Source organism: Cricetulus griseus, chromosome 8 (assembly GCF_003668045.3).
Source record: "Cricetulus griseus strain 17A/GY chromosome 8, alternate assembly CriGri-PICRH-1.0, whole genome shotgun sequence".
NCBI classification, from domain to species: Eukaryota; Metazoa; Chordata; class Mammalia; order Rodentia; family Cricetidae; genus Cricetulus; species Cricetulus griseus.
The window spans coordinates 629514-644546 of NC_048601.1; the positions used below are offsets into that span (position 1 = coordinate 629514).

The following is a 15033-nucleotide window of genomic DNA, read 5'->3' on the forward strand; positions in this document are numbered from 1 at the left end:
TGACACACTTCCTCTAACAAGGCCATACCTACTCCAACAAAGCCATACCTCCTGAGAGTGCCACTCCCTATAATATCATGGGGACCAATTACATTCAAACTACCACAGGGACTTTTGAAGTTGGACCGAATGCATTTCTGCATTATGATATGGCTAAGTAGAATGTGGTGGTTTGAATAAGAATGGGCCCCATAGGTTCATAGATTTGATTGCTTAGAAACCAGGGAGTAGCACTATTAGGAGGTGTGGCCTTATTGAAGGAAATATGTCACTGGGATACTCAAGCCAGGCCCAGTGTCCTCTCTCTTCCTGTAGATCCAGATGTAGAATTCTTAGCTATCCGTCCAGCACCATGTCTGCCTGCATGCCACCATGCTTCCCAACTGTAGTAATTTGAATATAATTGGTCCCCATAAGCACAAAGAAAATGGCACTATTAGGAGTTGTGGCTTTTTTGGAGTAGGTATGGCTTTGTTAGAGGACATGTGCTACTGTGGAGGCAGACTCTGAGGTCTCATATATGCTCATACCACACCTAGTGTCTCAGACTACTTCCTGTTACCTGCAAGTCAGGATGTAGGACTCTCAGCTCCTTCTCCAGTATCATGTCTTCCTGCATGCTGCCATGTCGCACCATGACGATAATGTACTAAGCTTAAAAATATAAGCCACCCCAACTAAACGTCTTTTTCCTTTATAAGAGTTGCCATGGTCACGGTGGTGTCTCTTCACAGCAATAGAAACCCTATGACACCAGCCATGATGATAATGAACCAAACCTCTGAAGTATAAGCCAGACCCAATTAAATGTTTTCCTTTGTAAGAGTTGCCATGGTTGTGGTATCTCTTCACAGCAATAGAAAATGGACTAAGACAGCTACCAAACATCAAGTGATACAGGAAGAAACCAGATGCCAGGCATTAGACGAATTATTTTTCTAAACCTCCAGCAGGTAACAACCTTACAGGTAGATCTCTGTGTTCAAGGTCAGCATGGTATACATAGCAAGTTCTAGGGATCCAGGACTACATAGAGAAAACCGTCTCAAAAGAAAAGTTGTATTGTAGCTAGCTCAGTGGTTGTGTGCACTTGTTGCTCTTGCAGAGGACCTAGCTTGATTCTTAGCATCCACATCAGACATCTCGCAACTCCCCATAGCTCCAGTTCCAGGTGATCTGATGCCTTCTTCCAGGCAGTGCACACACATGATATACATACAGACAAACATGTAGTGATGCATTATCTATGATTTATTAAAGCTTGCCTGAGAAAGTCAGCCACAAGCCATAGAAGCCAGGCACACACCTTTAATTCCAGCAGCCAGAAATTAGGAGGTGGTGGTACACACCTTTAATCCTAGGACTCAGGAAGAGAGATCTCTCTGAGTTCAAAGCCACCCAGGGATACATAATATTGAGTCAGTCTAAAAAGAGTAACAGGTCACACACCTTTTATCTCAGTACTAGAGGGGTATAAAAGATAGAAGCAAGGTCTCAGAGAGGCATTCATTCTCCAGCCACACTGAGGAGAGGCAGCAGTTTGAGACTTGAAGAACTCATGTGTGGATCAGCCCTTTCAGCCTGAGCTAGAGGTAAGAGCTAGTGGCCAGCTGCCTTGCTTTTCTAATATTCAGCTTGAAGCTTGAATCCCAATATCTGTCTCTGGGTCATTGTGTGTGTGTATGTTACACAAGCAGGAATATACATATACACATGATAAATAAAAACACAATTTTTTTGTTGTTTTGTTTTTGGTTTTCGAGACAGGTTTTCTCTGTGGCTTTGGAGGCTGTCCTGGCACTTGCTCTTGTAGACCAGGCTGGTCTTGAACTCACAGAGATCCCCCTGCCTCTTCCTCCCTAGTGCTGGGATTAAAGGTATGTGCCACAATGGTCCAGCTAAAAACATGATTTTAATTGTATTAGTTAGCAGGAAAGACAGCTCAGTGAATACTGGCACTCGTCAAGCTTGAGGGCCCGAGTTAGATCCTCAGAAACCACATAGAAGGAGAGCACTGACTGACTCCTGATAATTGTCCAGTGCCTTCCCTGTGCTCAGTCTCCAGTGCAGCAATAGTTTGTTTTGATATTGTTGAGTTGTATGAGTTCTTTAATAAAAGTCATATATATATATATATATATATATATCAAGCATTTTAACACCTCTTCAGCTGAGGATACTTGATAATAGTAAATCTATAAAACCTATATAAGGTTTATATAGAAAACGATTTAAACAAAATTTAAATCAGCTGTTATTGGCATAAATTGACCCCTTTCCTAAAACTATAATGGGGACTGGTAAATGGCTTATCAGGTAAAGACACCTGCTGCCAAGTCTGACTATTTTATTCATTCCCTAAGATCTACAATGGTAGAAGGAAAAAACTGACTCATACAAATTGTACTCTGATCTCCACAAGCATGCCTATACACACACACACACACACACACACACACACACACACAAACACACACACAGAGTGAGCCAGAGAATTCACAAAACAAAGATGTAATAAAAATGTAAAAAACTGAACTAATGAGGGATACAGTTACTGGTTTCCCAAATAGCCTTTGTTGTGATAAGATTTTTCTAAAAGCCAAAATCTTGGCATTGGAAAATGTCACTCCAGATTTCCTTGTGGAAACTGGAATTGTGACAGCTTGGCATGTTTTTAAGCTAATTAGAGGTTAAAGCTGAGATTACTGACTCCCCTGCAGGTTTGTCCATTCAGGCAGCAATTGCACAAGGGACCCTAATAGAAAGGAAGTATTCTAACATGGCCCTGGCCGTCCTGGAATGCACTATATGAACCAGGCTGGCATCAAACTCAGGAAGATCCACCTGCCTCTGCCTCTTGAGTGCTGGGATTAGAGGTGTGCCCAACCACACCTGGCCTTTGAGAGAACTTTTCTTCAGTGGTGAGTCACTGACAAAGTGCACATGCTCCTGTAGACAACCGCTCACCCGTTGTTCTTAAGCAGCTCTAATGAAATGCACAGATCAGAAAAGTGGATCAGCAGGCAAGGAGACACTGCCACCAAGCCTGACTACCTGAGTTTGATCCCTAGGACCCACATCATGGAAGGAGAGAACCAACGCCTGAAACCACATCCTCTACCTCTGCAAATGCAAGCGTGTGTGAACACACACACACACACACACACACACACACACACACACACACACACTAAATGTCATTTAAAAAAATCTTTTAAATTAAACACAAAGGAACTAATTGGCTCACCAAAAGAGTTAAAGACATGAAAGCAGAAGAAGGAAGGGGATCAGAGGGAATGGGAGGGGGAAAAGGGAGGGAAATAGAAGGATATGATTACAATCTGTACATGAAGCTGGCAGTGGTGGCACATGCCTTTTAGCCCAGCACTCTCGGGAGGCAAAGGCAGACAGATCTCTGTGAGTTCGAGACCTGCCTGGTCTACAAAGTGAGTTGCAGGACAGCCAGGGCTGTAAAACAGAGAAACCCTGACTTGAAACACAAAAGCAAAACAACAACAAAAGTACATGTATGGTTATAGGATTATAAGCATTAATGACTTAGATTTTTTGTTTTATTAGTATATTATATATAATACCGAATTTATGACATTTCCACACATGTGGTTTGTTTCTTGGCTAGCACACACAATAATTTTCTGCTGTATTTGCTTGACTAGTTTAGAATCTAACATTCTACAAGAAGCCACCAACAAAAATAGGAGCGCACATCCAGTAAAATACTTTTTGTGCATACCCCGTTATAACAGAAGCAATAATTGTATAATAGAAAACGTTCGTAACCATTACAGATATCAAAGTTTATTATTTTCCCAGTAACACCAACCTGCTACTACCGAGATTATTAACATTCTTTCATTCAAAAATGACAGGCAAAGTGAGGCCATAGTGCTGTAGATACTGGAATGATAATAAGCCAAGATGCATAACTAACCCCACCCCCCACCCCAAGTACAACCCAGCTAAGAAGGTAAGAGAAGTCTTTACAAGGGTTCTAGAGGATTGTTGAAGAGTAAGATAGAAGCTAAGGGTCAATTACCCAGCTTGTTAATTTGCCCTACCCGAGAGCCTCTCCCCCTCCCTCTCTCTCCCCCTCTTTCTTTCCCTCTGTGTTTGTGTGTCTGTCTGGTCTCTTACTCCGGATCCTCCTGCCTCAGCCTCAAGAGTGCAGGGATGATAGACGGGAGTTACCACGCCCCGCCCAGGACTAGGATCTTAAAATGTTTTAAGCATCTGCATGTCGGTTTAAGAAGATGGTTCAGACGTTGTGGGAAATGACCTCAGCGTGCTGTCTGCCTTCTCCAAAGCTACGTTATTGTTTAGGTTGGGTTGGGCTACATCCCCTCGGGAAGACAGGATTCCGCCCAGCCGCTCGCTCCTGCTCTGGCCCGCTAGATGGGGGCTGCACAGCGGCGGGAGGGCAGGCGCGCACCCTGACGCTCACGCGATCCCTGCGAACTCACAGGTGCGCGCCCGGGGCCGCGCGCCTCCGAGCTGTACGCGCGTGCCCTTGGCGCAGCTCCGCTCAGTGGACCCCGCGCTGCGGGCGCGGGCGGGCCTCCCTGGCTGACACTCCCCCTGCGCGCCCCTCCCCCGCCGCGGCGAAATCCCGCCTGCCCGTGCGCGCGCGCTCCCCCCTCCTCCGAGGCCGCTTCCCCGGTCCCAGCGTCCGGGAGTCCGGCTGCGGCGACTGCGCGGCCCTGGGCGCGCCGGGGTCGCCTTAGGGTCGGAGCGGAGACCGCAGTCCGCGCGGCGCGGTGGCCTTCTCCGCGAGCGAAGCCTGCGGCGCTCCTCGGCCAGGCTTCTCATCGATTCAGCGACGGCCGCCCAGGCAGCGGGCGGGATGAGCGGCAGCGGCGCGCGGCGGCCCGGGCGGGCCCGGCCGGCCGCCTGTCGCTTCGCGCACTACTTCGTGCTGTGTGGAATCGATGCGGACAGCGGACTGGAGCCCGACGAGCTGGCGGGTAAGGCCGGGCTGGCTGGCCGCGGAGGCGCAAGGGAGGCGAGGTGCGGGCTCTAGACACAAAGTCGGCTGCGGTAGCCGCACTCGGGCTAGACGGGCACTTGTGGGCGATGTAATGACATTGTTGTTCATTCCGCGCTCTGGCTGAGCCAGCGGGAGCTGGATCCGCGTAACCGGCGCGGGCCGCCAGAGGGCCGGACCCCTCCGCTGCTCGCGAGCGGTTCATGGCGCGCGCGGCCGGGCCGTGCAGTGCTTCGCGAAGTTTGGCCCTGCGCGGCCAGCGCGGCGTTAGGTAGCTTCAGCTCTGTGGAGGTGTCGGGACCGCGGAGCCACGACGAGGTCCGCTCGGGCGAGAGGCCCCAGCGGGAACGGCCCGACAGCTCTCGGTCGGCGCCACCCCTCCCCCCTGGTTCTGCGATGACGGCCGAGTCACCCTTTGGAATCCTGTGGATTTGCCAGTGCCAGTGCCAGTGCGAGCTGGTGAGGACCTTTGGACGCTTGGGATGCGGCCCGATGCTTTGTTGGTCCCCCTGCCCGGTTCCTGAGTTGACGTACTTGGACGATCCTCCCCAAGAGGGGCGCACCGTGAGTCATCGCCCAGGTGTCACTGGAGGAGCATGGCCCCCTTTTAGACTGGTTCGGTGACGCAGTGCGGGACTGATCTGGGGAACCTACGCTGGGAACCCGGGCAGTTGAATGATGATGGAGGCGGGGGAATGCGCAGTGTGGAGAGCAGGCGGGGAGAAATAACAGATTGCATTTTTCTCTCTCCTTTCCTCTGTGGGATCTGAGTCGTGATTTTTTTTTTTTAAGGGTGAGACACGTGACACCTACCACCTGAACTTTATCTGTGTCAGTGCTCAACACTTAGGTCATAGCCTTTCAGAGCATCTTCTTTGGATCATAGCATGCTTCATTGATTGCACCAGTATAGATTTTTTTCTCTCTCCCATTGAGGAGAGGATTGGGAAGACTGTATTAAATAATAGATGATAGTAAACAAAACTGCTCAGCTTTTAAAAATACAGTCCCACGTTTTAGCTGAGCATCTTTTTATTAAGACAGCTTCACAGCAAGACGTATAGTTTTATTTATCGAAAAGAGGAATAATAGACTACCAGCCCCCCCCATGTGTAATTATGTAATATGCTATCTCTTCAGGTAAGATTTCATGTATGTGTTAAGAATGGCATTGTTAAGGGATGTGAAGTTGGGGTGGGGAATGATCAGCAGAGTTGTTTTGGAGAAAGATTTCTCCTGTGTTGGTAAAAGAATTCTCTTTCTTGGAGGCCTTCTATGCCAAGTGACTGATGAAAGAAAAAAGCCTGTTATTTGTCCTTCTCTCATTGTCTACTAACACCCAAACAACAACAACAACACCTTTTAAAAAAAGTGTGTCCTGGGACTCTCCAGATGTAATGCAAATAGCATAGAACATTTTAACATAATTTAAATTTTCTCTCTTCCTTACTTTTTTTTCTTTTTGTAACAGCAGGATGTGGTAGCTCATGCCTGTAGTGTCAATACTTTCCAGGCTGAGGCAAGAGGAGTGGTGTGGGTTTGAGGCCAGGTGGGACTACAGGGTGAGATACCCTGTTTCAAAAACAACAAAGGGCAGGGGAGGTCGGAGAAACAGCGACTGGGGTAAAAGCTATACCAAGGAAGAAATGGCTATAAACATTCGAGAAATGGCAAAACGTAGGCGCCAGCGCGTGTGCACACACACACACAGGCACAAAGAATTTGTGCATTTTTATTTATTACTTTGTGTGTGTGTGTGTGTGTGTGTGTGTGTGTGTGTGTGTGTGTGTGTGTGTGTGTGTGTGGTGTGTGTGTGTGTGTGTGTGTGTGTGTGTGTGTGTGTGTGTGTGTGTGTGTGTGTGTGTGTGTGTGTGTGTGTGTGTGGTGTGTCATGGTGCATGTGCCACAATATACATATGGAGGACTGAGGATAACTTTGTAGAACCAATTCTTGCATTCCACCTTTATGTGTGTTCCAGCAATTGAACTCGGGTCTCTAGACTTGTGCAAGTGCTCTTACACACTCAGCCATCTTGGGAACTCTTTAATGTGCTTTCAAAAGATGGATAGATAGATAGATAGATAGATAGATAGATAGATATACATATGTGTGAGTGCACACTTACATGTACCCATGCAGAGGTGTAGGTGTCAGCAGAGGCCAGAAGAGCACATTAGATCTCCCAGAGCTATAGTTACAGGGGCTTGTGAGGAACTGATGTTAGTTCTGGGAACTGAACTCATGTCCTCTGGAAGATCAGCAAGTGCTCTTAGCTTCTGAGGCATCTCTTCATCCCCCTTTGACGTGCATTTTTTAAAAAATTATATTTATATGTGTATGGGTGCATGCTTGTTTTCTGTGGCATGAACATGGAGATCAAAAACCTTTAAGAGTCATTTCTCTCCTTCCAATATGTAGAGCCCAGGGATTGAACTCAGGTCATCAAATTTGGTGGCGGGTGCCTTTGCCTGTTGAGCCTTCTCATTGGCTTTTATTATAAATTCTTTAGGACGACACAGCTGGGCATTGGTGGCACACACCTTTAATCCCAACACTCTGAAGGCAGAGGCAGGCAGATCTCTGTGAGTTTAAGACCAGCCTGAGGTCTACAAGAGCTAGTTCTAGTTCCAGGATAGCCTCCAAAGCCACAGAGAAGAAACTAAAAAAAATAAAAAAATAAAAAAGTCTTTGGGACACAAGTTGTGTTTTCTTCTTTTGTGGTAAACATGTAATTGACCTTTCTGCTCACAGTATTTGGAGTGCTCAAATTATGATGTAATTTTGCCTGGTTTTGATTATTCAATCGTTCAACAAATGGATTTTTAAGAGCTTGGTGTAGATTGTCAAGAAGCACAGGGGGAACATCTGTAAAGAAAATAAAGTCCCTTTCATATTGGAGCTTACATACTAGTGTAAAAAAATAGTGACATAGATGCCCCCTTTTTATTTTTTACTCCCCCCCCCTTCTGTACTGGATATTGATAATAGGGCCTCATACATTCTAGGCACTGAACTACATACAACCCCACCTCTTTAAAAATTTTCTGTTTTTTAGTCAGGGACTCATTAAGTTACCCATATTGGCCTGAAACCTGCATTGTATCCCAGAAAGGCCTTGAACATGGGCTCCTCCTCCCTCAGCCCTTCCCCAGTAGCTGAGATTGTAGGCTTTCCATAACAGGTCCAGTTTCTATGTCCAAATTAGTAAAGATGTATAAGAAAAAAATGGAGCAGGAAAATGTCATCAGAATTGCTGTTATTTTATGTTATTGGTGGGGTCCCACCCTGGAAATGCATAGGCATGTGCTCTCATCATTGGGATACCTCAGCCTTTGATTTTAAATAGGGGGACAGCCTCACAGAGAAAGTGATATTTGAACACAGCCTTGAAGAAGGTGGAAAAAGCAAGTGGAATGGACTGTCCAGGGCAGTGGTTCTCAACAAGTGACCCCCGGGTGTCAAAGGTCCCTTTCTAAGGGGTCACCAAAAGACCATCTGCATATCAGATAACTTGCATTATGATTCATAACAGTTTCAAAATTAGTTATGAAGTAGTGATGAAAATAATTTTATGGTGGGGGTCGCCACAACACGAGGAACTGCGTTAAGAGGTCACAACATTAGGAAGGTTGAGAACTACTAGTCTAGGGGAAGAGCGCTATAGGCAGAACAAACAGCGAGATAGCTTGAAGCAGAACAGCGATTAGTTTATGTAGATAACTGTACCAGGCTTTGTCTTTTGAGCCACCAACCAGCTCCCAAATCGTGACATGGAAACTTCTTATTAGTTATGAATGCTTGGCCTAGCCTAGGCTTTTATCTACCTTTTGCCTCAGGCTCTTTACCTTTCTTTCTATATGTTGTACTGTCCACGTCGTCCCCCCTCCCCTTCCTCCTGGCTGGCTGGTGGCTGCCTGGTTTCTGGCTCCAGGCATCTCTCTCTTTTTCTCCCTCCTTCTCTGCCCTCTTCTCTCTGGTTATTAGATCTCTCCTGCCTAGCTATTGCCCATTCAGCTTTTTTATTAGACCAATCAAGTGCATTAGGGAGACAAGGTGGAACAGCAACACTCCTTTTCATAATTAAACAAATGCCGCATAAACAAATGTAATACATCCTTAAATAGTTAAATGCAGCAGAAGCAAATGTAACACGTCTTTACACAGTTAAAGTAATAGTCCACAACAGGAAATAGCTAGGAGGCCAATGTGAGTGGAGTGGCCAAGATCATAGAGACAGATTACGAGAAATATTACAGGGCCTCAAAGACATTGCTTTTTACTCTGAGTTGGGAAGGCACTGATTTTTTTTTTTTAACAGAATAATTGTATCATCTGACACACCTTCTAAAAGAATCACTGTCTGCCAGTGAGACAGCTCAGGTAGAAGTGGTACTTGATGCAAAGCTGACAACCCGAGTTCTATCCCTGAGACTCACATAGTAGGACAGAACAGATTTTTACACGTTGTCCTCTAATTTCCACAGGTGTGTGCCTGCCCGAGAGCACATGACCACACACACACACACACACACACACACACACACACACAAATGTAATAGGATTACAATTGTTTTAAATAAAATTATTATTAGTTATATGTACCACTGTTTTGCCTGCATGTATATCAGTACACCACATGTGCCTGGTACCCAAGGAAACCCAAGTGGGTATTGGATCCCCTGGAACTGGGCTTATAGATGGTTGTGAGCTGCCATGTAGGTGCTGGGAATTGAACCTGGGACCTTTGGAAGAGAGCCGCTGCTTTAAACCACTAAGCCATCTCTCAGCCCCAATAAACCAAAACATTAAAAAAAATAAAATAGATCACTGTGGCTGCCAGGTTACATAGGTGTGAAGGAAAACAGTAGAAGCAGGAAACTTGTTGCATGTTTCATTATTTGGCGTAAAAATGGTTTGGGGAATTGGTGGTAATGAGTCAGGTGTGTGTGTGTGTGTGTGTGTGTGTGTGTGTGTGTGTGTGTGTGAGTGAGAGAGAGCGAGCATGCATGCATGTGTGTATATGTACGTGAGCACCATCAGAGGTTATTAATGAATTGGATGATTGTGGCTGATTTCTGTTTTCTTTTGAGATGGTTATACTATGTAGCCTGGAAGACCTTGAATATGAGGCAGTCCTCGTGCCTCATGAGCTTATAAGAGTGTGTGTGTGTGTGCGCGCGTGCGTACCACAGCCACTTATTATGATGGAGTTCTATTGATTTAGTAGTCAGATGAGGAACATGATCGGTTATGACTGAAAGATTTTTGGCCTGAACAATTGTAAGTTTCTCTGTGGAAGGAAGACTAATGGAGAATCAGACTCAGCTTTAGCTCAGTTTCATTTTAGACATGTTAAGGTTGAAGTGCCCATTTAACTTTAATGGAGATGCTAAATAAATAAGATATGTCTCAGGGGAAAAGTCCAGACTAGATATAAATTTAAAGCCATGAAGCCACTTGTGTGTTGAGTTAATAGAAAAGAGGGGGAAACTTGATGATTGAGTCCTAGGGAGGGGGATAATCCAACAGGCACAGGTGGAGAGAGTGAGAAAATACCCAAAGAGATTAAATAATAGTATTGACAGGAGGTGGGTGGGTAAAGGCAGTATCATATTTTCAGTTAACAGTATTTTCCATAGAGCTACATTTGGAGACCAGGAAGCTGTGTATTAATTAGTTTTCTGTTGCTGTAACAAAAATGCCTTAGGCTAGGTATGTTGGTAAAATATGAAGTTTATTTAGCTTATATTCTTGGAAGAGGAAAGTCCAAGATCCAGGTGATCATATGGCAAAGGCCTCATAATAGCATGGCAATGGTGGATGAGTTTACAGGAGAGAACACATGATTAGAGAAGCCAGACATTCAGGTTGGTTAGACCTGCTCTTTTTTAAATAATAACTGACTCTCTCAGCAATTAACCATTGTAAGGGGTCTTTCTCATCAGACTTTAAACTGCCAACCCCCAAGTAACGACTCGGAGACTTCTTATTAATTATGAAAGCTTTACCTTAGCTTAGGCTTGTTCACAACTGGCTCTTTTAATTTAAATTAACCTGTTTCTGTTAATCTACATTCTGCCACGTGGCTTTTTACCCCTCCGCCGTTGTTCTGTACATCTGACTCCCTCTGTGTCTCCCCTAGCTAATTCCACACATCTAGATTCATCCCCTGAGTTCCTCTCACTGCCCAGAAGTTCTGGCTAACCTAACCTTTACTGCCTGGCTATTGGCTGTTCAGCTCTTATTAAACCAATCAGGTGCCTTAGGTAGGTGAGGCAAAACATGGACACATATTCATACAGTGTAAACAAATATCCTGCAACACCATTCCTTGGATAACTGAATTAATCTTTTCTGAGGGCAACACCTCAATATCCTAATTACCTGCCAAGAGGTCTCCATCAAAGATTTCATCCATTCTAAACATTGACACACTAAAGACTAAGCTTCCAGCTAGAGAAACTTTTTTTTGGGGGGGGGTGTTTGTTTGTTTGAGGCAGGGTCTCCTGTAGCCCAGGCTGCCCTCTACTTCAGTGTGTAGCTCAGAATGATCTGGGAACTTCAGATCCTCCTGCCTTTGCCTCCAAAGTGCCAGGGTTATAGGTGTGAACCACCATCCGAGGTTATATTGGCTTTATTGATTATTCGAGTTCTAATCATGGCAGGTCTTTAGAGAGGCCTTCTGAAGCTTTACTTTCCTCCACACTTTTTTTTGTTTTGTTTTGTTTTTTGAAACAAGGTTTCCCTGTGTAGCTTTGGAGCCTTTCCTGGAATTTGCTCTGTAGACCATGCTGGCTTCGAACTCAGAGATCCGCCTGTCTCTGTCTCCTGAGTGGTGGGATTAAAGGCATGCATCATCACCGCCTGGCTCCTGGCTTAATAACCCAGCTTCATTTGTCATAGCATTTAGAAGGTTAATTTTTAAAGATATTTTTAAATTTATTTTTTACATTTCAGTCCTATTTCCCCCTCCCTCCTCTCCTCCCATTCACCCTCTTTCCCTCCCACTGCAACTCCTATCTGCTCCTTGGAGAGGGTAAGAGTGCCCCTAGGAAGTCCACTAAGTCTATCCCATCATCTCCTTGAGGCAGGATCAAGGAGATCCTGTGTCTAGGCTGAGCAAGGTATCTCTCCATATAGAATGGGCTCCACTAAATCAGTTTTTGCTTTAGTGTTAGATCTTGGACCCACTGCCAGTGGCCTCATATATTGTCCCAGTCGCACCGTTGTCACCTATATTAAGAGTCTAGTTCGGTCTTATGCAGGTTCCCCATTTGTCAGACCTGAGTCAGTGATCTGTCACTAGCTCAGGTCAGCTGATTTTGTGTGTTTCCCCATCATGGTCTTGACTCCTTTGTTCATACTATCTCTTTTCCCTCACTTTGATTGTACTCCAGGAGTTCAGCCCAATGGTTAGTTGTAGATTTCTGCATCTGCTTCCATCTGTTTCTGGAATAGTGTTCTGGCTTCTCTGGGCTTGTGGATTATAGGCTGGATATCTTTTGCTTTATGTCTGGTATCCACTTATGAGAGAGTACATATTAAATTTGTCTTTCTGGGTCTGGGTTACCTCACTTAGGTTGGTTTTTTCTAGTTTGGTCTGTTTGAGAGGCTAATTTTAAAAAAAGTGTACATTAGTTTTGTGGAAAGAATTATCTTACTAATTTATCAGCCTGTTCTTTTCTTCCTGAAATATCATATGATAAAGTTAAGCGTGTGTGTGTGTGTGTGTGTGTGTGTGTGTGTGTGTGTGTGTGTGTGTGTGTGTATTTTGAGACAGGGTCTCTCTATGTAGGCTTGATTGCTCTGGAACTCACAGTGTAGACCAAGCTGACCTTGGAAGATGGCTGAAGGGGCCAAAAGTCCATGGTAGCACTGGCTGTCCTGGAACTCACTGTGTAGTCTAGGTTGACCTCGAACTCACAGGGATCCTCCTGCCTCCCTAGTGCTGGGATCAAAGGCGTGCACCCCACACCGCCCGGTGAAATTGGAGCATAATGATTTATGTTTCTAGTATCTCTTTAATTACTTAGGACTAGAAGAGCAAAAGATGATTTCATCTGGAAAACGAAGACGTGAATCAGAATTTTAAAGGGTGGGAGTGGGGATCAAGTAGGTATCACACAGTGTGTGTTTGTGTGTGTTGCTGAGGCTGGAAAAGAAAGCATTATACATTGTGAGCCATTAAGTGTCTTTTGAACTCTTGTACAACGCCCCCCCCCCATCATGTGAAAGTTCCCTTGTTGTAATTGGACTAGCATATTATTTGTAATTCCACGAGAATGAAATCTGACTTCCATCAGAGGAGTCTGAGCACTGGGAATTTACAGATTTAAGACTTAGGAGTCAATTTAGCTTTTGGTGAGTGTTTTATTTTACTAAACTAATTGCTCTTCTCTTTAAGTTTAACTTAACCTTTAAGGAAATTTAAATTTAAAAAAAATGTTTCCTGCCTCTTATCTTAAGTGTATTCTTTTTCTTTTTCTTTCTTTTTTTTTTTTAAGATTTTATTTATTATGTGTACAACATTCTGCTTCCATGTATATCTGTACACCAGAACACGGCACCAGATCTCATAATGGATGGTTGTGAGCCACCATGTGGTTGCTGGGAATTGAACTTAGGACCTCTGGAAGAGCAGTCAGTGCTCTTAACCTCTGAGCCATCTCTCCAGCCCCCAAGTGTATTCTTTTTCTTAATAAATACACTTTCATCTGTGTTTCGGTATTCCAGCTTACCTCCGGGAAAATGTATTTGGCCTAACTTTTTTATGTATTTGTTCATAAGAACAATGTCTGTGATTTCATAGTTTATAAAACATAGACAGTGGTACCCCTTGGGATTATGCCATTTTGCTTGGTTCTCACTTTTGTCAGTACTTACTCCTTCATGGCAGCCTTAGCTCCAACCTTGAAAGCTATGTGTGCCGGAATGAAAAATCTTATTTATTGTGACTCATTTGTAAACCATCTTATCTTGTTCCTGGTGGAAGGGACAAGTAGGACACAGTGAAAGGGGAGCATATAGTTAGAAATTGGTAGAAGATGAATTTAAATACCACTTGTTATTCCACAGTTCTCTTTTGCTCTTATTGGTAACTCCTCTTCATCTTGCTATACAACATTTTCAGTTAGAGGACAACACATGGTACAGAAATGCCTAGACAAACTCCCTAGTCCTGAGATTTCTTGTAACCCCTCTTATTTTTTTTTTTTTATTTACTAGGATTTTAAATTCAATTTTGTGTGTTTCTGTCTGAAAGGCATTTGTGTGGGTATCCACAGAGACCACAAGAAGGCATTAGGTTCTCCGAGGTCGAATTACAGGCAGTTGTGGGATGCCCAGTGTGAGTGCTGGGAACCAAGCTTGGGCCCTCCAGGAGAGCAGCGTGTGCTCCTGCCTGCTAAGCTGTCTCTCCAAGTCAAACATTTACTGATAAATCATAAATAATTTTATTTGAAAACTAACTCTTTGGTACACATACAATTTTACCATCTACCAAGAATGAAAATACATTTGTGTGTACTTTATTGTTTTGTAAAGAATTAAATTTTGGCAGAATATTTGATATTGCAAGAGACAGCATCATCACTGTTTTTCTGAGTTGATTACTATTTTGATTTTATAATTGTTAGTGCTGAGAATATGCTCTATTCTCAGTATGACAGAAGAATGTTATTAAGAGTCATTTCAGAAACTGTAAATTTTGCCTTAATTTTAATCAAAAATTCTTTTTTTTTTTTTTTTTTTTTTTTTTTTTTTGAGACAGGTTTCTCTGTAGCGCTTTGGAGCCTGTCCTGGTACTCACTCTGTAGACCAGGCCTTGAACTCACAGAGATCCACCTGTCTTTGCCTCCTCAGTGCTGGGATTAAAGTTGTAAACCACCACCGCCCAGCTCATGTTTTTTTTTAGAGCCAGAGTCTCATTTTGTAGATCAGGCTGGCTTGGAACTCTAAGAAGCCTCTGCTTCCCAAGTGCTGGGATTAAAAGGGTTTTTGTTTGTCTGTTTTTTTTCTTTGGTTTTTCAAG

The 15033-nt window shown here is 44.2% G+C and overlaps 1 protein-coding gene across 3 annotated transcripts in view; it reads left to right on the top strand.

Moving 5' to 3' along the window:
- Window positions 1-4861: 4861 nt before the first annotated feature.
- Window positions 4862-15033, top strand: part of Dennd5b (DENN domain containing 5B) — a 124160-nt gene continuing 113988 nt past the window's right edge. For all 3 annotated transcript variants that reach the window (XM_027430043.2, XM_027430044.2, XM_035448786.1), the window contains exon 1: window positions 4862-4982. In XM_027430043.2, the coding sequence (XP_027285844.1) occupies window positions 4862-4982 (121 nt within the window). The remainder of the gene's footprint in view (window positions 4983-15033) is intronic.